The sequence below is a fragment of the Aythya ferina genome, assembly GCF_964211825.1.
Source record: "Aythya ferina genome assembly, chromosome: 2".
NCBI classification, from domain to species: domain Eukaryota; kingdom Metazoa; phylum Chordata; class Aves; order Anseriformes; family Anatidae; genus Aythya; species Aythya ferina.
This window is the reverse complement of record NC_140297.1, coordinates 4,041,970-4,066,630: the sequence shown is the minus strand read 5'-3', so window position 1 is coordinate 4,066,630 and position 24,661 is coordinate 4,041,970. Positions and strand designations below refer to the sequence as shown.

The 24,661-nt window shown below is 37.2% G+C and overlaps 1 protein-coding gene across 1 annotated transcript in view; it reads right to left on the bottom strand.

The window, feature by feature from the left end:
* The window catches only part of LOC311431643 (vasoactive intestinal polypeptide receptor 1-like), a 29,633-nt gene extending 8,025 nt beyond the window's left edge, over nt 1-21,608 (bottom strand). Inside the window, exons 1-7 of the mRNA XM_084509400.1 lie at nt 21,511-21,608; nt 11,780-11,879; nt 7,002-7,109; nt 6,166-6,275; nt 3,365-3,462; nt 2,118-2,250; nt 1,533-1,686 (exon numbers count right to left, since the gene is read on the bottom strand). Of these exons, the coding sequence (XP_084365526.1) occupies nt 1,533-1,686; nt 2,118-2,250; nt 3,365-3,462; nt 6,166-6,275; nt 7,002-7,109; nt 11,780-11,879; nt 21,511-21,555 (748 nt within the window). The 5' untranslated portion in view covers nt 21,556-21,608. The remainder of the gene's footprint in view (nt 1-1,532; nt 1,687-2,117; nt 2,251-3,364; nt 3,463-6,165; nt 6,276-7,001; nt 7,110-11,779; nt 11,880-21,510) is intronic.
* Nucleotides 21,609-24,661: the final 3,053 nt, after the last annotated feature.

Below are 24,661 nucleotides of genomic sequence, written 5' to 3'. Positions count from 1 at the left end.
TTTTTTTTATCTTTTCTTGACAAGCCTCTACCAATCCTTGTAAAACAGTCAACTTGAAAGCATTCATAATAAGCATTTATAATTTCTTTCCAATCTTTGCTATTGATTCTGCATTTGTGAGTGAATAACTATTTACATTTTATTATTATTATTATTGTTGTTGTTATAATTAATTAATTAATTAATTAATTAATTTCCTTTGTAACAGGTCTTTAAACTAGCAATTTCTTTTGCTTTCCATCAGTGGGTTTCCAAAGACTAAGTGCCTTTCAAATATGCCACAAAAGAACAAAGTGACATTCACACTGATAAATCAAATTAAATATAGATACTGTCTATTTGAGTATCATATAGAATATGTAGAAAAAGCTCAGAAATTGTCATTCCTAACTTTTGTTCAAAGCTTTTATAATGGGATAATATTCAGTTTAAGTTGACTTTTTAATTAATGAAAGGAAAAAATTATATCCATATTACCTGTGATCTGAGTTGCCCCTGAGATGTCTCTCACTTTTGACTTTTTATACTACAATATCAATTGAGGTGTTTCTGTTCTTATCTCAAGTTAGCTGTGATGAATTAAGACCTAAGTGTTTAGTTTCTGGCAATCATAATTGAAATAGGTCCAAATTGGCATCCTCTTTATAAAATTCAGATTTAAAAAATTTTAGTTACATAAATAAAGTTTAAGAATCTGAAGATGGAGGCAAAAATGCTATCTACTTTAGAAGAATGTGGATTTTACTTCTAATCCAAAAGCGTTATGTAACCACTCAATTTAAGCACCTCAATTTTAGAATAGCCAAGGTGAAATACAGGAATATCTGAGAGTCACAATAGACAATTCTCTGCAGTGAAAGAAAATGTGTGCTTTTTTTGTGCCACATTCTGATAATGGGAGATATTTTTAATTGTTGTATAAACTCAAAAGATTCCTTAAAGACAGCGAATGTCTTTGGAAAAATAAATAAATAGAATTTTTGATTCCTAGACCTGAACTCATGCGATCTCAGATATCTATTTCTGCCTACCAAAAGCAAAATGTCAATTTAAAGTTAGTCACTCAAATTTCTTTAGTCAGTGGATGAAGACAAGATGTTTTCAGGATGTTATCCAGGCACATTAGTCATCTGTTTGAAGACTGGATTAATCACTACCACAGCATGACTGCCTCATTCTACTGCTGCAGGAAAAACCTGGAGAGATAGTTTAGATTAGATGATTAACTTTTAAATGACAGTAGTTGCATGAAATTAATTCCAGTCATAAACAGGAGTGATGTAGTCTTTCGAGTAGGCATATCCAAGTACTTCTAATATTCTGTTCTACCCTCTCCATCAAAGTTTTAAGTGGTGAAAAATCTACCAAGATAAGAGGAAAGGCAGAATAATGGTATGGTTTTGATGTAGTACTACTGCATGAAAAGGCACCTTTCATCAAAGGAAATTATCAAAGGAAATCTCAGAATATTTTGTTTAGTTCTAAAAGTAAATGGAAATACTAAACAACACAGAGTGGAAAAGAGTACTAACCCCAGCCAGCAAATATGAACCACCATACATATTGCTTGTCTGAAACAAAGGTCAGCAAAAGCAGTGTTTGTAGGTATATCCCTTCTATAAGAAGCCAGAAGAAATTGGCTAAAATACTGAACTGGAAGAATGCTACAGCAGCTTTACAAGCAACCTGGAAATACAGAGGAATAAAAAAACCTTATTAGGTCTATTCTCCATTGGGTTTGGATTCTCTACAAGTATAAGGAAAAAATCAAATTTGCCAGACAAAAATGAGGAAATTAATACAAGGTTTCAGCAAGCATGGGATTCCATCATTTCAGTTAATTTTCTGTTTTTTGAAAAGAAAACATTGGGCCTCTTTTATAGAATTTGTGATAGAAATTGATACAGCTCCATTAGGTTCAACAAGGCTGTACCTATATACCAATTCTGGATGTAATGTAACCCATAGCACTTGACCTTTTTGTTTGTAAGGTATTGATTGCTTTAAGATTTCAATTCTTGCAAACTAAAGAGAAATTGGATTAAGAAATCTACATGTTCTCTTCAGGTCATGAATTAAGTATTAACTCAATGGAAGACAGTAGGGAAGTTTAGTACCGTTGACATTAGGCAGTGGTCCATAGTTTCATCTGCAAACAAAACAGCATCTTTGGTGAAAACAGCAATTGCTCTCAGGATAAAGGAGACAAACAGGTGCATATGGATGTAATTCCGTGTACAGTGGAATTTTCTGACATAGAAAAAGAAAAGGAAAATGTTTTTTCAAGAGAAATTTCTCATCTGAACTCAGACAGGAATGCAGGGTGACCTTAGACACTTTCCAAGGCAAATAATCTGTCATCTGAGAGGCAGCTAGGCAAACAGGATCACAGCAGTTATTTTCTGTTTGCTCTACTAAAAGTGTTAGCTTAATTGTCCTTGAATTGCCACACATTTAAAGCAGATGCCAGGAGCAGAGAATAACTCTGGGACTCTTGGGCTATACTGCAATAGTGCCTTCTAATTATCCTAAATAACTTTTTTTTTTTTTTTTTTTTTTTTTTTTTTTTGTTAAACAAGACTGCAACAGGCTCTCCAGCTCCTTTCTTGCTGGAGGAGAACAGAGAGGATTGAATAGGTGTCAGCTGCTTGTTGTGGGATTACTAACAGAGAAGCAGTTGTCTTACTCCAGGCTGTATTTTCCTGGATTGTCCTGTCCATGGTTTGGCCTTGAGATGAAGGAATCTCCTTCAAGGTTTGGACATATCAGCCTCCTGGTCCTGGGTCCTTCTATAGGAGATATGACCTTTGAGACTGTCAGTTTACACCACCTAGGAAGTTGCTTCTGTGGTCTGCACTCCTGCCTGGAAAGTAGACTTAACATTTTTGTTCAGGTTCATTGGAGCCAGTCTAAACCAGGATCCATTTCCTAATATCCGACAGTATCAAGCATGACATTTAATTTCTTTAAACCTCTTTCCATTGTTCCTTATTATGTCTTTCACAGAGGGAATGAACAATTTAGAATGACTACAGGTTCAGGGCATGAGACATACTCAGTTTCTGCAGAATATGTCCTGCTATGTACTGGAGGAATAGTTATCTTATGTTAATAGCAATAACAGCTTGAAGCATTACTACTGTATGGTGCAATCATAGAGAATAAGACAGACTGTCCAGTCAGCTTTATTGTTTTAGTGTCTGCAGGGAAATGCCACAACATGAATAAAAGAACACATTTCCATTGATAGTATAATGCCTGAGAAAGGTTTGAAAATAGTTAAAAAACAAAAACACAGAAGGTTTGGAAGGAATTAGGATAAGGCTGTCTTGAGACATCCTGAAAAGAGACTTTTCTTTTTTACCTGAAGGCAGCAAAGACAATTAGAGCTGTAATGAGTGAAGTCACTGATGCTGCATAGCCAGCAGTGTAGACACGCCAAAATGCAGAATAATACGATTTCTATGAGAAAAAGAGAACAAAGATCAATGCTGGTGGTTATGCAGCATGCATGCTGGTGTGCTCATTTCACTAAGCTACAGTTTCCCTTATCAGTCATTCCCATCCCCTCCATGCTGCTTTAGGTGCTAAAGATCTGATTCAGGTTTTCCCTCCATCACTAACATGTCGTTTTTCCTTTGAACCCTTCAAAACCTTATGCATGAGACAGGTTCCACAGCCCACCAACTCATCCGAAATAGTGACCATAAAATAGTTTGAGCGTGCTTAACAAGAAGATGTTAACTTTGTTATGTAACTATGATTCTTCTTCTAGGTACATATGGACGCTAGGGCACTGAAACCTGCTGATGGGTGATTTGTGAGTCAGTAACTTTAGACTTGGGCCAGATTGTACTCCATTAAGGTCAAAGGATGTTTTCTGCTGATTCGAGAATTGTTGGTTTTCATAAACAGCTATAGTTAAATAATAAATAAAACTTGCATTTTGCAGGAGAGGAAAGCAAAATTCTGTGAAAAAGCATTTCATTCACTGGCCTTACAGCTGTAACACTGTAAATTCTTTGTAGTTTATTTGTTTCTTTGCTTTGCATTCAAATAGTCTATTTCAAAAAAAAAATAAAATACAATTTTATTTGGCTTTAGCTATGCACATTTTATTCTGATTCACTACAGGTTCACCTAACTATTCAAAATCCTAAGAAACTAAATTCTCTGAATTTAGTTTCAAATTTCCTCCTTGCAAATGCAGTGGAGACTTTGTTCTCTAATTGATCCAAACTGCATTTATCTAAAAGGCAGCATATCTAGGTTGAGACAATATATTAGCATTTTTAAGTAGATCTATAAGTAAATCAGTAACCCTGACAATTTAGGAATCACCCTTATGTTTTTGAAATACTGCTAATCTTTTATATGATATTTTCAAAACAAAAGTACAAATTGAAAAATAGATCCTTCAGATGAATAAGGAAGTATTTGGATATGTTATCTATTTTTATAGCACATCTGAAAAAAAAATACTCTATGCAAAAGACACATGAGGTTCTCACTGAGGATACAAATATGAAACAAGTAGTCCTCTTAGATTGCAAGTGGGATTCTTCTCACCAACTTCCCTCTGTTTACAATGCAGTAGAGCTTATTGATCTTATCTTCCCTTCATAAACCTTGTGGTTATGACTGAGATAACAAATTAAACACAGGCACAGCATGAATGTGAAACCTTTGCTAATGATAAAATATAAATATAGCCCCTTTCCTCTTATCAACTTAGGCCAACTATAGACTCTCCATGTGCATGATTTACTGCTCAGTACAAACCTGGGGCTTCTTGGAAAAATCCACTCTGGTTTGAAGATTAAGAGAGTTTAGTTCTGTGTGTGAGAACCATGCCATTGTACAAATATTTTTAGTTTACAGTTGGGGAATTTTGCTCCAGATTTCTATTCCTTTTTATAATACAAATTTGTATTTGTATTGCCTATTACAAATATGCTTGTGTTTCCAAATTCATGAAGCCATATGAAACCAATTGTGTCAACATTTTTAAAGATTCATATACTTGAACTAGTACTTCTGTGCTTGACCTTTCCCCTCCTGGAGACCCAAATGACTTACTCAAGATAACAGCCAAAGTGTTAGTGAAGACAATCCTCTTCAGCTTTTTGTGTCTTGGTCAGTGACCAATAACCTTTTTCCACTGTGAAGTCCCAATTCTGAACACTCACAAGGAATTATATGCGTTAGTCTTTTCTTTCATAGATTGGAGGGAGTCAATCAGTTCTATCAAATTACCATAAGAAGAGGACACTCTGTGATGATACAGGCACTAGTGCATTCATGTGAGATGTATGAACCTTGCCCAATGCAGAATGGAGATGAGAGGATGGAGATACCCCTATTCTCTCATGCCTCATTAGTAAAGATCAGAATTCATGAGACAGAAGCAGTGAGCATGGCTCTCTGAATAAATATTGTTCAGCCATGAAGTAAAGCTCATCTGTTGAAGAACAACCACCACAGTGCAAGTCATTCCTACCCTGGGGCCAAACACAATGATAAAGAATGTGGAAATTTAAATCATATGAAGATGTGGATGAAAAAGTGTTGCCGGAGTCTATATGAAGCACCAAATGTTGCTCTCAAGACAAGAAAAATGGGGGGTCATTTCTTGCTCTTGAGTACCTAAAATGAAATGTGGAACTACCTAGTGGTATCCAAGAGTTCCCTACTGAACGTATACATTGATAACCATGCTATGAAATTATGGACTCTTTTATTCTCTGATTCAAAGAAGACCTGGAAAAAAAAAATCAAAAAAAAATCAAAAACAGAGTTCCCTGAAAAATTCCCTATAGACAGGTTGGTAAGGTTACCTTGGAAGATAGTGTAGATTCAAATCCTCTATCTCAGATAAACAAAGTCTTTGTTAAGCAGGATAGACGACCTAACTGTGAATCTATTGAGTAAAAATAGGAGGAAAATTTGAGAGGAAAGTGGCCCTCCTACCTGCTACTCCTTTGCTTTGCACTAAGCCTTATTTGTTAAACAGTTGGTAAATATACTTGAAGATCTGAGTTTAACATTGAAGAAGGGCAGTTAGTGAATTCTGGTGGGGCTCAGGTATGTGGGAACATCCATCTATTCAGTATACTCAGGAGAATGTGCTCTGGAGATGTCCACAAGCAGGAAATAAAAACTCACCTGATCCTCAGGCCCTTTACTAGAACCTTCATCGAATCCACAGGCAACAGCGTATGGTGGGAATGGTTCTGACCAATGTGCCTCCTGTGTACAGTTTCTCTGAAGGAAGCCTTTAAGGGTGAAATATATCAGAGAATGAATTACAAGTTTTGTTTTGTTTTGTTTGTCATTGTTGTTTTTATTGTTTGACAAGAAAAAAACATTTATATTCCTACTTTGATTCATAAGTTAGATACTTGCACATGTAGTCACATTTAGCAAGATTAGCTACAGAGAGTTAATTATTTACCTATCATTTGAAACATTAATACAGACGTTCCCATTCATTTTTTCTGCAAGTTCAATCTTCGCACAGAGGAAACCAAATTATGCAATCTATCCTGTACTTACAACATAATCTGTTAGGGACAAAATCCTCAGCCACCTGACTTAGCTTTGAAGTTAGATTTGATTTTTTGAATTTGGTCCTGCTCTGACTGGAAGATTAGACTAGAGGACCTCAAGAAGTCCTTTCTAACATCAATTATTCATGACTTCATAAGTCAGTGATTCTATAATATACTCCATTATAACCTCAGCAACCTAGTGCAATTACCTATATATTTTAGACAACAAAAGAAGTTAGACGATTCAGTACAGCATAACACTACACCAAAAATTGTCAAGTATTCACCATAAGCCAAGATGTATATGCTTATCTACATAGTTACTCTGTGTCAGGTCACATAAGATAGCTTTGTGAATCATGTAAATATGCAAGTTACTTGATCTTGAACTATTAGATATTTTTTTTTTCTAAATATCTAAGGATCAGAAGAATAGGAAAAATGTCTTGCCATGGATATTGGTGATTTCTTCAAAAAATCTCGGACAGGGAATTTTAACCATTTCCCCAAAAGCAGTTCTGGGCCAACAGCTTAGACCATCCCAATCTCTGGTGCACCCTGGAAAGAAAAAAAAAAAAAAAAAAAAAAAAAAGAATCATAGAACCACAGAATATCCTGAGATGGGAAGGACCCACCAGGATCATCTAGTCCAATTTCTGTCTCCACACAGCCAAACTGGTGCCTTGACTAAATCCCTGGGCAGCCTTTTCCAGTGCCCAACCACCCTCTTGGTGAAGAACCTTTTCCCAATACCCACCCTGACCCTCCACTATCCCAGCTCCATGTCGTTTCCTCAGGTCCTGTGGCTGTCCGCAGAGAGCAGAGCTCAGCGCCTGCCCCTCCAGTCCCCTTGTGAGGGAGCTGCAGGCTGCCATGAGGCTTCCCCTCAGCCTGCTCTGCTCTAGACTGAACAAACCAAGGGACTTCAGCCACTCCTCTTAATGTTTTCCCCTCTAGATCCTTCACCACCTTCGTGGTCTTCCTTTGTATGTTCTCTTTTCTGTCCTTCTTATGTTGAGGTGTCCTAAATTGCACACAGCAGTTGAGGTGAGGCTGCACCAGAGCAGAGTGGGACAATCATTTCCTTTAACTGGCTAGCAATGCTTGATGCACCCTAGGATACAGTTGGCCCTTTTGGCTGCCAGAACAGATTGTTGACTCATATTCAACTTGTCTTCAACCAGAACCCCCAGATCCTATTCTGTAGGGCTGTACTCCATCCTTTTGACCCCCCAGTTTGTACATACATCTAGGGCTGCCCTTTTTCCCAGGGGCAGAATCTGACACTTGTTCTTGTTAAAATTCATATTGTTTGTGATTGCCCAGCCCTCTAATTTGTCTAGGTCTCTCTTCCAGGCCTCACTACCCTTGAGAGAGTCAACAGCTCCTCCCTGTTTAGTGTCATCTTCAAACTTACTTAATAAACCTTCAAGTCCTGTATCATCAGGCCACTGGCCTGATGTGATCCCATTTACTATAACTCTTTGAGTCCAACTCTAAAGAAATCTAAATAAAGGAATACACACAGAACATCACACAGCTGATCTTCCATAATGAGATTGTCTATGGCTTTCCCACTAATTCATGTACATGAAGAGTCACAACAGACCATGAAGCTCTACAAATGAAGAACTGTGTTGCTTTCTTCTACTCCTTGAGTGTATCATCCCTCACATACACACTTCTACTTTATCTTTTGAGAGAAAATACATTAAATTCAAGCAGACACACTCTGAAAGTCAAATCAGCTGCAGCTCTTTTTATTGTCAAAAGTCAACAAAATGAATATATGGAATAATTATAAGCTCTTGAGATTTTTTTTATTAATGCTTTCAGTCAGATGAAAATCATCCAACTTAAAAACTCAGCTTCCTGACTTCATGCTTAAAGTCTATCAGTTTCATTTGACTTAAATAAAAAAAAATATATATATATATGGATATATATATATATATAGGGGTTGAAATCCTTGTCTTAGTCAATTAACAAAATTTGGCAGTGACTTCAGGGATTAGATTCATCCTGAAGCAGAAGAAATTCTCCCAGCATCTTCTGAAATAATCATAATTGGGAACGGATCTGGCTGGTTGGCAGTTATGAGGTTCCTTAAACCAGAGGTTGTTTGCTGAAGATACGGGGCAGTTAATTAACTATGCATCCAATAAAAAGTGTTTTCAGAAGTTATAGTCAATCGCACCTTTGTCACTGATGCATCACATTGACACTCAAGCTGCAGTCATGCTGTGTCAGTTGTCAGGCAGGTGTGGGTGAAGCACAGAAAAATTATCAGCATGTAAAGGTGCCTGAACCAATAAAAAAGCACCATGCTGTAACAGAAACTAATCTCTAGGTAGTCATAAGGCAGATATAAAACAGTGCATGAGTTTCATTTGGGAGGTGTTATTTTCCTTCACCGATTCTTTTCTGTTTCCTCTGTGACTGATGACAAGGCAAATCTAAAATTGTCAAGAGCTGAAATGTGGAAGCAATATTACTTGCCTGTAGCCAAGCAAAGTTACTCTCTGGCTTCTGAAAGAATAGTCCTAAGAATCTTCCACAGGATTATCCTCACATCACCTTCAGAAGGATGAAATTCCTGGTATCCCCAATTTGCCAGATGGGAAAATAGACTGATTCATTATCTCTAATTTTAATTGTCTGAAATATGTTAGCTAAACTTAGCTATGTTCCCCCTGTAATCAGCAGAAAGAGACAGGGACTTCTAGTGATTCATTCCATATATCGGTGTCTCCTTTTTGAGGACAGGATGAATCACTCAGTGCATGTACCTAGGTCTCTCTGATGATTATAGACTAAACTAGGCTGCTAATTTTCAAATGAATAGTTAGGTAATGGGAGGTCCACATAGACTTGGAACCCCACACATTTTAAGAGACTTAAAGAGCTCCTCTAAGAAGCACTAAAAGACTTCTAAGGAACTGAGTCTAAAAATTTAACCTGTTTGACAATGTGGGGATAAATAACAGAATTAGGTGAACTTATCTGGGAGGGGGACCTGGATGTTTTATCTTCCAGAGTGGGTGGACTTCATTTCCAATAACTTCTATAGTTGATTGAGAAAGCACTGAGTGCAAAGTCAGCAAGAACATTTCACATGCTGAGGTTTTCAAGACACTAACAAATGGCTAAATCATCTGAGACTCCATAAAGACAAGTGCAGTAGGAATCCTATGAAGTAATGTTGATATCATAGACATTTAAGTCTGCTTCAGACACCCAAAACTCTTTAATTTGTTGTTGTTGTTGTTGCTGTGTTTTGTTTTGTTTTGTTTTGTTTTCAAAGGAGAAAAATAAGCATTTTTTGAGCTTGATTCAATTGACCTATTTTACACATGAACTTCAAGAAGTGAGGAATTGCACCCTTGACTCCACTAAGGACACTCATTAGACACCACTCCATATAGTGAGGATAATGACTAATGACTTTAGATTAAAACTCTGCAACACAAAATAATTCTGCCTCTGATTCTCTGAGAGTGCTGGGAAGCAACTGTACAAATTGTGGTCTTTAATTTTGTCTCATATGCAATTCCTGAAAACTGAAAAACATCCAGAGACTCTTATCAATCTGAGACAAGTTTTAGAACACCCTAGATAACATAACCTAGGGTTTTTAAAAAACCCTAGATGAATTGTTTTTCCAGATTTAATGTTTCATTTTTGAATATACTGAGAAAGGCTGCAAATACCAGAACAGATTTTCATTAAACTCTTTCCCCCTGTATAGAACAAAAGGTGGAAAGGGGATCATTGAGAAAATCACAGTTGACAAGGTTCAAGATTTTTAAATAGTTTAACAGAAGTTTCAGGATTTTATTTATTTATTTATTTGCATGGCCTTTGCTACAAAGAGGATTCCAAAATCACATAATTGTTTTCCTGGTAAAGAGAAAAATATCTGGAATGTCATACTGTACTTTTCAAAGACAAAATGCTTGTAATAAATCATGATGGACAAAGCTTGATTGTTGCCAGAATTTTTGCGGAGTGTTAGTGGGTGTTCCAAGTGTAAAATGTATCCAGGAGGTATTTTGGAGTTGATTAAAGAAGGTGGAGGGGTGAGGAAAAAATAACACTGAAATAGAACGGACAAGAACAATGCCAGATACCAGAGTGACTGGACAGGCGTCAGAAAAATACATAAGATAAAGGACATATCCTGAGATTTAGTCTATAAACTTCTGTAGGCTTCTAAAGGCAGGTTTCCAGGTGGTTGTAATACTTCCGTTCATACCAAGTGCATGAAGCACCTTTGTCTCATAACTCATCTCTAGAAAATGTCCATCTGATAATTTATGATAACTGAAAGGCAGTTTCAATCTTTTTTTAACTAAAGTTGACCATAAAAAATGGGATTGAGTTTTTGAAAGAGTTTGGACATTTGATATTTTAATTTGAACCAATTAAAAGCAGGCCTCTAGAATGCTGGAACCACAGTAAAGAGATTCCCTTCTACAGCATTTTAAAAATATGTTACAGAAATGCTGAAATGTTCATTTTAACTTACAAAATTTATATTTGGACATATAATAGATTTCAAAACACTATTACAATAAGCAATTTAAAGCAAACAAACAGAAAAACTCCAAATATGTAGAAATGATATATTTTGAAGAAGTTGGGATTATTTTTTTTCTTCTCATTTCTTCTGGAAAATAACTTTTTCACCAAATTGGAATGATTTTCAACATAATAAAATTTCTGCATTTTTTTTTTCCTGTATTCTGTGGAAGCTTCTTTGGGGTTTTGGATATAAGTACATATAAAATACTTTAATGACTTAAAAAATATATTCAAATATGATTTTCTTGCCTGAACTAGACATTTAAAGTTTTCAGAGTCTGAACTAATCATCTTAGCCTCATTCCATAGTTAGTAAAGAGAAATGTGATTTCAGAGAATGATTCATCTCATCCTAAAGTAAGCATCTAAGGCAAAGGCAATGAAAATTTTTCTAAGGACACCCACCTTTCTCCATTTACTTTAAGGGAATCTAAGAAGACACATCCTGACTTAGACATTGAGCATTTACAGACATCTAAAATCAGATGAGGTAAAGCTGCATCCAATAGAAGGAGAAGCACTTCAAGCCCAATAAAATAGGGTTGTGGAATCAAATTTTGATTCAGTAACTGGTATCTTCACATCACACACCTGAAGTGATACAAGAGATACTGATATCAGAACTTGTCAATCAAGACCGTTACCTTTAAAATCTGATGAAACAGATTCATTCTTTTCTAGGCAGAGCGCCTCCTCTTTCATGACTTGCTGGAATATCTTGCATTCTGGATGGATTCCCGCGACCTCAGTGAGACAAAGAAAACATAACCAAGAAGTTCTGTGATTACCAAAGTGAACAGAGCCTTTTTTTTTTTTTTTTTTCAAATAGGAAATGTAAATAGCAGAAAGATAGACAAAGGGAAAAGGAGGCTGTGATCTTGTACATGTATCAATTTTATATACATGTGTGCATATGCATATATATTTGGTTTTGTTTTTTTTTGTTGTTGTTGTTTGTTTGTTTTTTTCTGTCTATCATATGAGTAGAGCTCATGTAGCACCTTTTTTCTAAGATGGATTGTTTTATTTTTTTTACCAACTCCTTTTTATGCCTATAATTTTCACAAAACTTAAGTGGATTTTGCAGTCTTTGGAATTTCACAATCTTTGGATTTCCACCTCTTTGTCAAATGACCAATATCGGATAATAAGATCATGGGCTATTGGAATCAGGGTTCCCCAAACATACATACCTTCTGACCATATGCATATTTCTTCTCCATAAATCAAAAATAAGTAATTTTCTTTAAACATAAATAGATAATTTCTTAGTTAATTATTTTGATTGTTCAGAACAATGTCTTCGAAAAAGATTCCTAATAACTCTTGGGAGTTATTTTTGAGTTATTGGGAGTTTTGAGTCTTGGGATATATTATTGGAGGAGTTAGCTCAAAACATGGCAGTGTCTTTTTTATTCTTCAGGAGCAGGTACCCACTTTTCTTTGATGTTGAGACTGACAGAATTGGTTCCCCATTTTCTCCAAGACTTTGGGATGACAGTGCTATACAAATCACTCTACTGACAGACATGGCCTAAGCTCTTCCCTTCTGAATGCAGTTGGTATAATTAAAAAGGAAGAAAAGAAAGAAGCCATAGGAAGGAGCAGAAGATGTCTGTCCATTCAGACTTAAATAAACAATATTAAAGTCCAAGAATTTAGAGAAATTAAGAAAATTGTAGCCATGATCAAAGTTCATTCTAAGTGATTACATAACTTTATCACTTTACTTTCTGAGGATGAAGAGTTAGTACGCAGAGACATTGTTTCCATTTCACCAAAGGAAGAATTTAAAAAAAAAATTATGCATGATTCACTTTTGGATCTTATAGAATTATTTTTATTTCTCAGATGAAGATAACTACATTTAACCAGTTAAATGGACTTCTAAACATCAACAGTATTGTTTACTAGGGTCTAGATACAGCTTCTTAAATACAAATAATTAATGTCATTGAGGTATTGTCATGTATTTTACTTGACCTCCATCTCACACTCTGGAAAGTTTCAGGATCCTTCAGTCATATTTGTTGCCATTGTGAAGATATTCTTAACAGCCTCAACATTCTGAAAATGATAGCAGGTGCTTCTTTAGGGACAATTAAATTCTGAGAAATTATCTACAATGTCAGTGTCTACATGAGACCTTGTTATCTGAGTTTCTTTTGCAGTCAATAGAAATTTAAAGGATGTTTCACTCACCCTGGGATGGTTAATGACATTTGTGTTCATATAGGGTATCCCAGACCTCTTGTGTAGGTTTGATATTAATTTTGCCAGCCCCATGACAAAGTTTCAAACTCTATGGGTTGTTTTAAATAGTTCCACACACACATATTTAAGCAACAGAATTAACCCCCTCAGTCATTAGAGCTAAGAGAGTCTAGAAAGTAACTAAACTATGTTCAGACCACTGAATAGAGCACCAAAGCCTCCTCTGGCTATAGTGGGATTTTCAAGACATGGAGTCTTACATGGAAGAGAGCAGAGGGTTTGCTCCTTTGCAAGATATACTATTCAAAGCAAAGCCAGAGGCTCTGGGGATAGTGATTTTAATTGTGGTGATGGATTGAAGGCTTTCTGAGATATTTCTGAGGGAGACTGTAGGCCATTCTAAACCTCTAATGACTTTGAAAACACAGTGCAGATGAAAACATCACTGCTATATTGCCTTTTCAGTCACTGGAAGTTGATTTATTGGCCTTCAGAATGTTTAGTGAGCAGTGCAGCCAGGACTTCTTTTAGCATCAACTGAAAGTGACTGGAAGTTTTGTAGACTATTACATTTTTATAATAATATCTGCCAGGGGGTGTGGGGTGGGGGACAAAAAACAAAAAACAAACAAACAAAAAAAAAAGCCTTTACCTTCAAAAACTTCAAAATTTTTACCTGTATTTGCATTTTAAAGTAGCATGGACAAAATGCATTTAATTATGAAGCCCTAGACATGGTTCATACATCCTAATATTAGAACAGAAAGAGGATTAAGGACACTGCATGAAAAGAAAATTAAGACATGGATTTTTTTTCATGCATTTTATCTCTCCAGTGGGCAATTTTAAATACAGTTTATAAACCAGCATGAAGGATTCTTAAAATATCTCGTGCTGTTCATCTGTAGTAACTCTACTCTGAAATGTAATTTTTGAGGCTTTAGTGTGAGCCACATTTATTGCTTATCTTTTAAAATTTTGGTTTTGGTTTTCCTACACAACAAGCAAATAATTTGAGTAGTAGTAGCAAAATGATTGTTAACAAAAAGTCCCTCGTTATTTCTACTTATAAGGCTGGATTCAGCTGGACAGGAAACAAGTCTTTTTTTGTTTGTTTTGTTTTCTAGAATTCCTGGACTCTGTTGATGTTGATGAGAAACTTTGTATATGGAATATTCTTAGGCTTGGTGTTTAAAAGTCACAACAACTCAACATGATTTATACAATTACCATTTATTTTGAGTTCTTTGGCAAAATGCTTGAAAGCACTGACCAGTCAGAGCCCAAAATGAATTCAAAACCATTAAAATAGATTTGAAATGCCTTTGAGGAAAAGCATTTGGGATACATGGGTTAACTTAAGGTTCCTCTTCATGCCAGAGGTGCCAGGAATGAATAGCAGACACATAATTCATAATGAAAGGTTTCAAAAGAGGAAGTGATATCTTTTTCCAAAGGCCAACTTAAGCAATGCATGCAGCAGTTGCAGGTGTAACACATATGAGGGACTAAGCAACAGTACCCTGCTAGATGCATTGTCAAAGAGGCAGTATGTGTGCCTTTTCCCTCCTTTGATAAATCCACACCTGTTGAACCAGATTATCAGTCACTATAACCCAGAACTGCACTGAAACCAGTAGAGGGCAATTCATTTGCATTGGCTGGGAAGCCCATACTCTACCCACAGGGAAGGTGTGCGTTGATTTTCCACAAGATAGAAGAACTGCCATAACAGATCAGATCCCTTGTCCATGTAGTCCAGCCCTCTGCCTCCAACAGCAACGATTAATCATCAGAAAACATGATTTTAGGATTTTCTCTATAACAACTGTTGCTGATACTCACCAATAATGAGACTGTACACAATGCCACTACTGTTGATAGCTTAGCAGTTAATAAGTATATATAAATTTGATTTGATTTTGGGGTACTGGATTTGGTGTGCCAGTGACTGTAGCCATTAGAAACCAGAACTTTTGTTATAGGCCAGAGAATAGATTAAATATTTCTGACAGTTAGAAAATCAAGATCAAGTGTAATTACAGAGGCAACCTACAGCCTACACTGTAAGAATCAAAAATGAGGCTGGTTTTGTTAACAGACAATATTGTAGCTTATTGGAAGTAATCCCACAGTAAAATAAATAAATAAATAAGGAAAAAATGACACATATACAAGAAATTTAGAACAGTGATGATGCTTCAATTTGTTGGTTTTCCTCTGGCTTTAAGAAAAAGACAACCATTAAGCCATTTTACAGTTAAAGGAAAGCCTTCTGGGCAGAACATTATTTGTGATTCGTTGGCTAAGGTTTACTTATTTTTCTTATTTACTTATTTGCTTATTTTTTCTTATTATTCTCACAGTGCCTTGGGAGAAAAGTGCCTGTTGTTGCTCTAACTTGCTTCACCAGGTCGGGGACACAGTATGGCAATGTGGGAGGCATCTGATGTAATCACTGAGCTCCTGTAGGAAAAAAGCAGCTCTAATTCACCTTAGAAAGGGGTAATTTAGGAACCAAAGTAAGGGTGCCCAATCTGACACAGTCTTCACTGCTGTGGTCATAATTCAGAGGCTAATTCAAAATGCTGCTTCTTGGATCAACATTTACTACTGGCAAGGCAGTAACATGGCATTGACCTTACTGAAAATCACATTATAGGGTGCCTTCACCCTGAGAATTAAACAGAAACCTTAGGTGTTTCATGCAGTATTGTGGACAGCACTCAAGGAATGAGGCTTTGCATTGCTGAGCTACACTGAAACCTTTTTCCAGTCTCAAACTTTAGTGACCAACCAAAATTCACAGTGGTGTCTTAAATCTAAGTCTTAACAACTGAAACAATATTGCCTGGAAAAAAGCAATCATAAGTGAACATTAAAAAATTGTATATGACAGAAGCGGGCATGCTAAAACCCTGAGACAGTTTATAGAGCCAGATGTTAGATTTGTACTTACTTTTGAACTTAATTTTCTTAACATCCATAAGGATACTGCATTGAAACCTTGAGCCATACACTTACTGATAGTAAGAAGCATAACCTTGTTTTGTATTTCCTCTGTATTTTCGTTTGTTTGCCCAAACAGAAAATTCAAGCTAACGACACTTCAGGCTTTAATTTTCTTGTGGTGGACAAGGCCAGATTTAGCAAGCTCAGGGAAGTAAGTATTTTTAGCAACATCCTAATGCCATACTTAGTGCAGATTAGTTAAAAGCAATTGTTTGTGAGAGCCTGTAAAGGGATGGTGCCCTCAGACTGTTGTGATAGAAAAACTGTAATTTAGACATCACATAAAGGACAGATCTTCACTCATTAAAAAGTCTATTAGCACACTTGGGAAAAAGAAGGGACGTTTTCTATGCTCTCTGAAAACAAGGGAAGTGCTTCAGAGTTGGACATCTAATATACTTTTGAAAAAGAAATTCAGTGGGATCAAAAAAACAGGAATGAATTGGTAACTCTTAGTCGTTTTGAAAAGTAATAAAAATGGAAGAAGTAGCTGAATGAAGAATTGGAAAGATAGGAACATTTCAAGAACTTGAAGTGTATTTCCAGTGATCTGGTTAAGTTTCCAATGCAGTGGAAGCCTAAACCCACACTAACAAGTTCTGCATCTAGTGCATAAATCATTTACTAAGAATATTCATAATATTCATAACTTTTTTTTTTTTTTTTCCCTCTGTCTCCACAGTTTGAATTCATCTCTCAGATCTCATCTCCTCTGAAGTCATCTCTGTACTCCCTGCTCTCCATGTATGGGCTTTTCCTGTTCAGCTTTTTCTGTTACGACTTTGATGCCCAAACAGTTTCTTCTCCATATTCAAACAAGAGTTGTCTGCCACTCATGTCATATAGACTCTCAACTGGGAGGATTAAAACTTACTTGCTATTTTGAAATACAGAAGAGCACAGCAAAGACATGTGAAAATCATGCATTCCCTGACCTTTTTTAACTGTGCAGTGGTGTGTTCATTCATTTCTGTAAGCTGGCTGGTTTTACCAAAGACACAGTCCAAAGAAGAAAATGCTCTGAAGCGCATGCTTTTTTTTTTTTTTTTTAAATTGAAATGTTGATGAACACATCAAAGTGATGTGTTCAACATGAAAATGTTGAACATTTTTTATGTTCTACATAAAAAAATCTGAATACATGTCTGTTCACTGAAGAAGTCCAACAAATCCCCAGCCATTTTCATGAACTTTATCTGTTGAATATATCTTATGAAAATCTTCCATAACACTTGTCCTTGTCCACCTGTTTCACTTCTTTCTCAAAAATCCAAATACTAATTAGAAAGTTTTAAAATTAGGAACCATAAGTCATCCAAGTCAGGGACAATTTTCCCATTTGAAAGGAACTAAGACAAACCTTGAGCTTCATAAGCTCCTGTCATGTTTAAGCCATGTCAGTTTAACTACATTCACAATCACTGAAGTAAGGACATTCCTATTCATTGTGACCTATAAGCAATTAGACAGTATTATAATACAATATAGGCAGTATTCTATTCTGTCAGAAAACTGGAAGAAACTATTAAAAACTAGCCAAAATTTCTTACACAGCAAAAAAAGCCCAATGCTTAAATGTGCTTGGAAAAAACAGTGAGTATCCACTTTTTTTTTTTTTTTTTTTTTTTTTTTTTTTTTTTTTTACTGCCGTATCCAAGCCATGTTTACCACTCCTGATTCTGACTGACTGTAAAGCATGAGGTCACCAAAGCAGTGTCATGACTCCATCGTATTTAGTTATCATAAAATATCCTGCCCTTAACTTGAAAGTTCTGACAGTCTTGATCCCCAAAGCTTTTAACCCCAAAGCTAAAGGCCTATTTCTAATCTTTCTCTTCAGCCAGTTTAAATAGATTATTCCAGGAGTCTTTTTGGCTGAAAATGACTACCTAGAGGACATTTTCAGTGTTTGTTTCCTCTTTCTAACTCTATTACCTATGGAACAAGAAAAGCTGAGATACTGATTGCCTTACAGTCATTTAGAGGAATATCTTTTCAAGATTGTTTTTAAGAAATTGGAGTAATGTTTGAATGCTCCTCTGTGTATTGGATTGTATTTATCTGACTGTATTTAACCACATAGCTTTATACAGAGCAGTACTAGCTGCACATACATATCTGTGTATATCAGTGTATGTATTTACTCATAGATAACTCTCTATGTGACAATTCAGACATACAAATTTATTTTGTTTACAAACCCAATGTAATTAATGTTATCTTGAAGAAAATTAAAATGAATGCATTAGCTCTATGAACTTGTTAGAGCATTTAATTTCTCAACTAATAATGCCACTAATATTTACAGAATAAAAGCACCCTAACAGCCAAGGATACTTCTTTTTGCTATCTCAAGTGCCCATGTAAAGGTGAAATTTCTCCGTTTCCATATGTGTAGAATGTTTGCCTAAGGCTGGGGTTCATGTCACCAAGTTCCAGAAAAATGAAACAAATGTCAGAGACCATCAGCAAGCTCACTCAACCAAAGCCATAGCCATTGTTCTTGGAGTGTTCCTACCCTTTCCTAGTAGTATTAAAGGAGTCTAAACTAGTAACTTTATACAAGATTCCTAATTTTAGACAGATAATTTTAGATGATTAATCTAAACTCCTCCATCAAGCCTCCCTTAATAATCAATGAAGGCAGACAGGCAGTTCCAGGGGAGGATTCCTCCCACCTCTCTCAGACACCCATTTGAGGACACAGTGACTCATTATACAGGAGCCTGTCTCCCTCCATTAACTCACTCCAGGAGAACAAAATGCCTGAGCAGACGGATCCTTCCACACCTCCACTTGCCTGTGGAGGGGAACCTAAGGTATGCAGACACTGAATCCCTAGAAGAAGCACATATATCCCTTAAATGAAGATTGAGTAGTGGCTGTATCAGGAATTTAAGCCAGCCCAAATCTCTTTTACTGGGAACTCAGCACCTTGCTATGGACTTGAATCCATGTGCCTGCTTGCTATGGATGTAGATCCATATGATAATCCATCTATGCTCCATCTCACCTCCATTCTTCAAACAAGGCGGAAGCCCTTCTCCAGAAACGTGAAAAGCTTTTAAGTGTTTGGAGATGAAAGCACTTTAGTTCAGCAGGAAGGATGACAAATACAGAGTCTTTTCAGCTCCCCATCCTCTGTTTCCTGAGACTGAGCTCTTTAAGACAGGAAAAGTCCTTTTTATGCATTTCAGCACCCACTGCTCTCAGTTGCTTGTCACTTACAAGCAAATGGTAATTTTTAATGCCAAGGACTCTATTCTCCAATGCAGAAAGTACATCCTGCATCATACAGCTCTCTGGGGAGCTGACAGGAGGTAGAAGTACCTAGTTTCATAGAGGAAGTTTTCAGGATTATTTCAGGATTATCTTTCTGGTTTATTTTCATATCTGAATGAAGAAATATTTGGAGAATCTGCACTGGATTTTTTTTTTCTCTGATATGACCCTTTGACATGTGAAAATACCATTTACACAAAACATCCAGTGGGTCTCTGGCTTTTCCTGGCTGTCTGACTTAGAGTCCAAACCTTCCCAGCAGACCAAGTCTGAGACATGAAAAACACTGAGATTTAGATCACTGACACTTACCAGAAATGCAGTTGGTGTTCATATGTAAGCAATAGTTTGATGCCAAAAGCTACTTGGAGCATGCAGTTTTCAAACAGGAATTCCTCTGCTCTCATCCCATCTGATAAGAAATTTATTATGGGCACAGACTGCTGCACTATGCTAAAATGTTAAAATGTGTGGCAGCCCACAGATGTGCATGATACATCATTCCAGGTTAGCTCCACTCTGCAGACATCTGCAAGAATAAGCTATGCATCTGATATATGTAAAAGGGCTAGTCCAAATGCCAAAGTCACTCTACCTGTAGAAGTGTAACACTGCAGGCTGACTAGTTTGCTCTGAATAAAAACTGTATGTAACAAGATTTGTGTAGCAAGATTCTATATCTTAACACATGTAAATAAAGCTGTTTAAACACAATGAAAATCCAGTGTTCCAAAAGATTCACATCTGGTGCTGGTGTGAGAATTTGCCTCCTGTTTTTCACCTTATTAAAGAGAAGGGTCAAGTCCGGTCTGTAACCCTTTAGACTGCTGTTATTATCAATGGGAGAGAATAGGCTTTATAGGAATATTTGCCCCATCTATCTTTCTCAGGACAAGAGGAAATCCTTCCAGGGAAGGCGACTGTCTCCACATTGAGTACAGAGGGAGTCTGAATCCTAGTCTACACTAAACATTCAACTGTGAAATGGCTAAAGTTAGAATTAATGAGTCCCCAGGAATCACACCCAGGAAGGTTCCCAAACAATTCTTTGAGGCTAAAGATGTAGGAGAAAGAGGAGATATGGATGTACTTACACCTACACCTGCTTTTGCTAATCAGTGCAGGCAAAACCAGCAGTTGGCATTGGGCACAGGAGAGATATACATGTTTGAATTGCATCTCTGTGCCTATACATCTTCCCTGATGTTTAACATTACAGTCTCACCTGCTGCCTCCAGTGCACAGCAGACACAAGATGGTTCAGGCTCCTGCTTGGTGACATTATAAGCAGCTGCCTTCAGCACTAAAAACATCAGTGCCCTCTCAGAGAAGTAAATGTCCCAAATCCATCAGGAGGAAGTATTCCTTTCTAGTTAGCCTCTCTCTTCAGCAAAGTTACCTTCCTCAGGACAAGACAAGAAGCAAGCTATCCCCTCCTGTCCCTCTAAAGATATGCTACAGCTACTCTGATCTAGGGATGCTTTTCTGTCCTCTGGAAACTGCAGTTCTAATGAATGGAAACTGAAAGAGATTTATTAATAGCATCATAGGGTTGGAAAAATTAAAGAAAAGAGCTGGGTTAAATCTGTAACTCTGGAATACGTTTTCTATTTTTATTTCCTTCCCCCCGCCCTCTTTTTATTTTTTTTTCTTTTCATTTTTTCTCTTCCTTCAGCCTGCTCCCTCTTCTGACAAAAGTTACCCTGCCTCTGTGGACGACCCTCCCCGGGACCCTGCAGGGCAGTGGCAGAGCCATCCAGCTGTGGCCAGCTGTGTGGGCAGCCTGATGTGCGGTTTCCCCGGACCATCCCCGGCTCCCAGAGCAAGGCAGAGGTGCCCAGGGGACCCCTTCCCGCCGGACACTCACCAGGGGGAGCAGCAGCCAGCACAAACTTCGCATCCTCTGCAGCATCCTCCGGGTCCTCCCCGCTCCCTCTGCCTCCTGTGAGGCTACCAAAAGCCGATGCTCAGCCCGCCCCCACCTGCCCAAGACCCGCCCCGTAGCTCCTTGCACCTCCTTTCCCCGATCCCCGGGTCCCTCCTGGGGATCCCGACAATTGCAACTTTTCCTCCCGCACCTTCCTGCCCTGCAGGGCCAGGCTTGAGATTCCCCTGGGATTTTGGACCCACCTCCGTGAACCTGGCATGCAAAACTGTAGGGGGCTGGAGCACCAGCTGGTCTTTGAGGGTGTATTTGGAGGCAGATGCTCCCCGTTCGAGAAGAGATGCTGAATTCACCTCTTCTTCTGTTTGTCATCAGCCTGTGCTTGCAGCCGGTGGCAACAGGTTTTTCAAAGGAGCAGCGTTTCCAGTGGGTCTGCCAGGGTGGCATTTCCTGGGTCCTCTGCAAGAGGGAGTTTAGTCTCCCTTCTCTCAGGTGGGAATTTCAAGCAGTGACAAGGGATTTCATTTGCAAGGGGATTTCCTTTGCAAGGTCTTTCTGTCTCTTTTGAATAAGTTTGTCTCAAAACTAGCTTTATTTATGGGTGCAGTGGGTAAAGAGTAAAGGCTTTCCTACAGTCTGCTTCTTTAGGGGTAGGAGGGAGTGAGGGAAGAAGAAAAAGGCAAAAAATTATAGCAATTTTTAAATGTCAGGGTTCGTAGAACCTAGACACCAAATCTGGATTTTGCCACAGTAAATATTAAACCAAGCTATTCTCAGGGCCCAAGAGAGCAAGAATTATGGACATGGCAGAAGCATTTTTCTTGATGAGATTGAAGTGCTATTTCATATCCCATTTATCATTCATTATTTCCCAGTGGCGTTAAGCATAAGGGTTCTGTATAGTCAGAAGAGATTCAGGGTTCTCCTAAGCCACTCCAAAAGAGGCATCTAACACCATTTCTGGAATTGCATATATCTGCAAATTTCTTCATATTTGTATAGATCTCCTATAAGTCCTTTGTCATTTTTGCTAGCTCCATTTAGATATTTCAGATATACAAGGATACTTCGAGTAACACTTCTTATCTGTGTTTGGGCAACTAAGTCATGTCAGTGATATCTATTAATTTCTCTCTTTTCACTCTGTTAATCCTGACCAGATCAGTCTCTGTTGTAATGGGGAATGTGTGGATTGCTATATTAAAATGCTGACATGTTTTGTGTTATGATGTATCTCTCCTTAGACTTGCAAATCAACAAAATTTGTATCTAAAATCAAACAGTAACCCCAGGCTTATGTTAGAGAGACAGTCAAACCTACAACCTGTGCATGATAAAGAGGGGGATGAAAGCAGAAATTCGTAGGATAACATTGGTAACCCAATTCTCATTTACCTCCTCTTTCCTATGTGTTTGTCTTTTATTAGTGCATAATAACATCTGATCACTTACCTGTTCAGATAAGCCTCGAACACTACATCAAAATCAAGTTTGTTATAAAACCAAGTGATTAAACAACTCAAAAAATCATTTTAAGTCTTATTTTGACAGTTTTCCTCATCTCTAGAGAATGACAAAACTTTGGCCAATTCTTACTAGTCAGTAAAGTAGTTCTCATTCTACTGGAAAAAATGAAAAATTAAAAAAAAAAAAAAAAAACAAAAAACTCATTATATAGAATCATTAAGGTAGGCACCATGTAATATCATCGGTTCCTATTCTAAGAGTTGCAAGAAAAATGCAAAATAGATGTCAATCAAATACCCCCAACATAAAAACAGATGAGAATTCCTGAAAAAAGTATTCAATCAGCTTAAGTATACGAGATCATAGAGTAACAGAATAATTTAGATCAGAAGGCATCTGTGGAGAACCAGCCCCTGCCAACTCCTCACTTCAAAACAGGACAAATTTCAGCCTTGGGTTAAGTTGCTCAGGGGCTTTATTGCTGTATTTATATATGTATGTATATATATATATGTGTGTGTGTGTGTGAGAGAGAGAGAGTCTGTGAATATGGAGGTGCAATTAAATGAATATCAACATGACATTCCAATCCAGAATGTTTCAGTTACATTCCATTGCTTAAGGCCTCTCAGATTACTTTGGTGAGGTCTTTTAGGTTATCAAAACCAGTCTCCCACTGTGGAGCAGAACCAAGTGTAAACCACCGTTGTGATATGTTTGCTTGCTTGTTTGTTTTTCAGGAGAGAAAGGGGAGGGTAGTATCTTGACATGGGTGGTCATAAGCAGTCCTCAGGAGAAGGCATTGGTATCTCTGTGCTTTCTTCTTCCTAGATTTCCTCTCTTGCACCTGTTTTTCCTATCTGTTCTCCAGCTGATCTACAAAACAGGTCCCATTCTAACACCTGAACTTTAAACAGACTAGCTGGAAACTCCTCTTGTTATGAGTTTTTCTCCATGCTATAAAAGAAAACAAAGTCTGCTGTCATTGTTCTCTAACATGTTGATGCAGTTGATGTTATAAACCTCACTTATACACTTATATATGAGAATCTGAGTTTCCTATTCTCTTTATTTCCATTCACTGCTTCAAACTGATCTTTTATTTTATTTATTTATTTTTTTTTTGGTAGGCTAAAACCTTATTTAGAAATCTAATTTCTGTTTATCACATTCATTTACTTTATTCACTGTACTCTTTGTTATTACTCTACACTTACCCAAAGAAGTTCTAATAATGAAATAACAGAGGAAAGTAACCATATTTCTCATAATCTCTTGCAGGCTCTGATGGAATTTGTTACTTTTTATCACAAAACGGTTCCTCCCGATAAGCTTACTATAACCTACTGTTCTACAGCACCAAGCTGGTCTCAGAATATAACTTTGAAATGCATTAAAATGTCCTCTGGTCGGCATTAGAGAGGGATCTAATCATCTTGGCCATATGAAACTTAATGAATGAGGCAATAGACCTGTGATTCTTCGCAATCCCCATCATGAATGTTCTGAATCAATTAATGTCAGTTAATGAAAATTACTTGGCATTTACTGAGCTGCTTAGAACCTTTTGTAGGAGCCAGAGAATGTCACTTTTGATACCATATGCTACCTGCATAAGGTTTTTCCATAACAAAAATCTTTCTGAAATGCAACTGTTTCCTTTGAG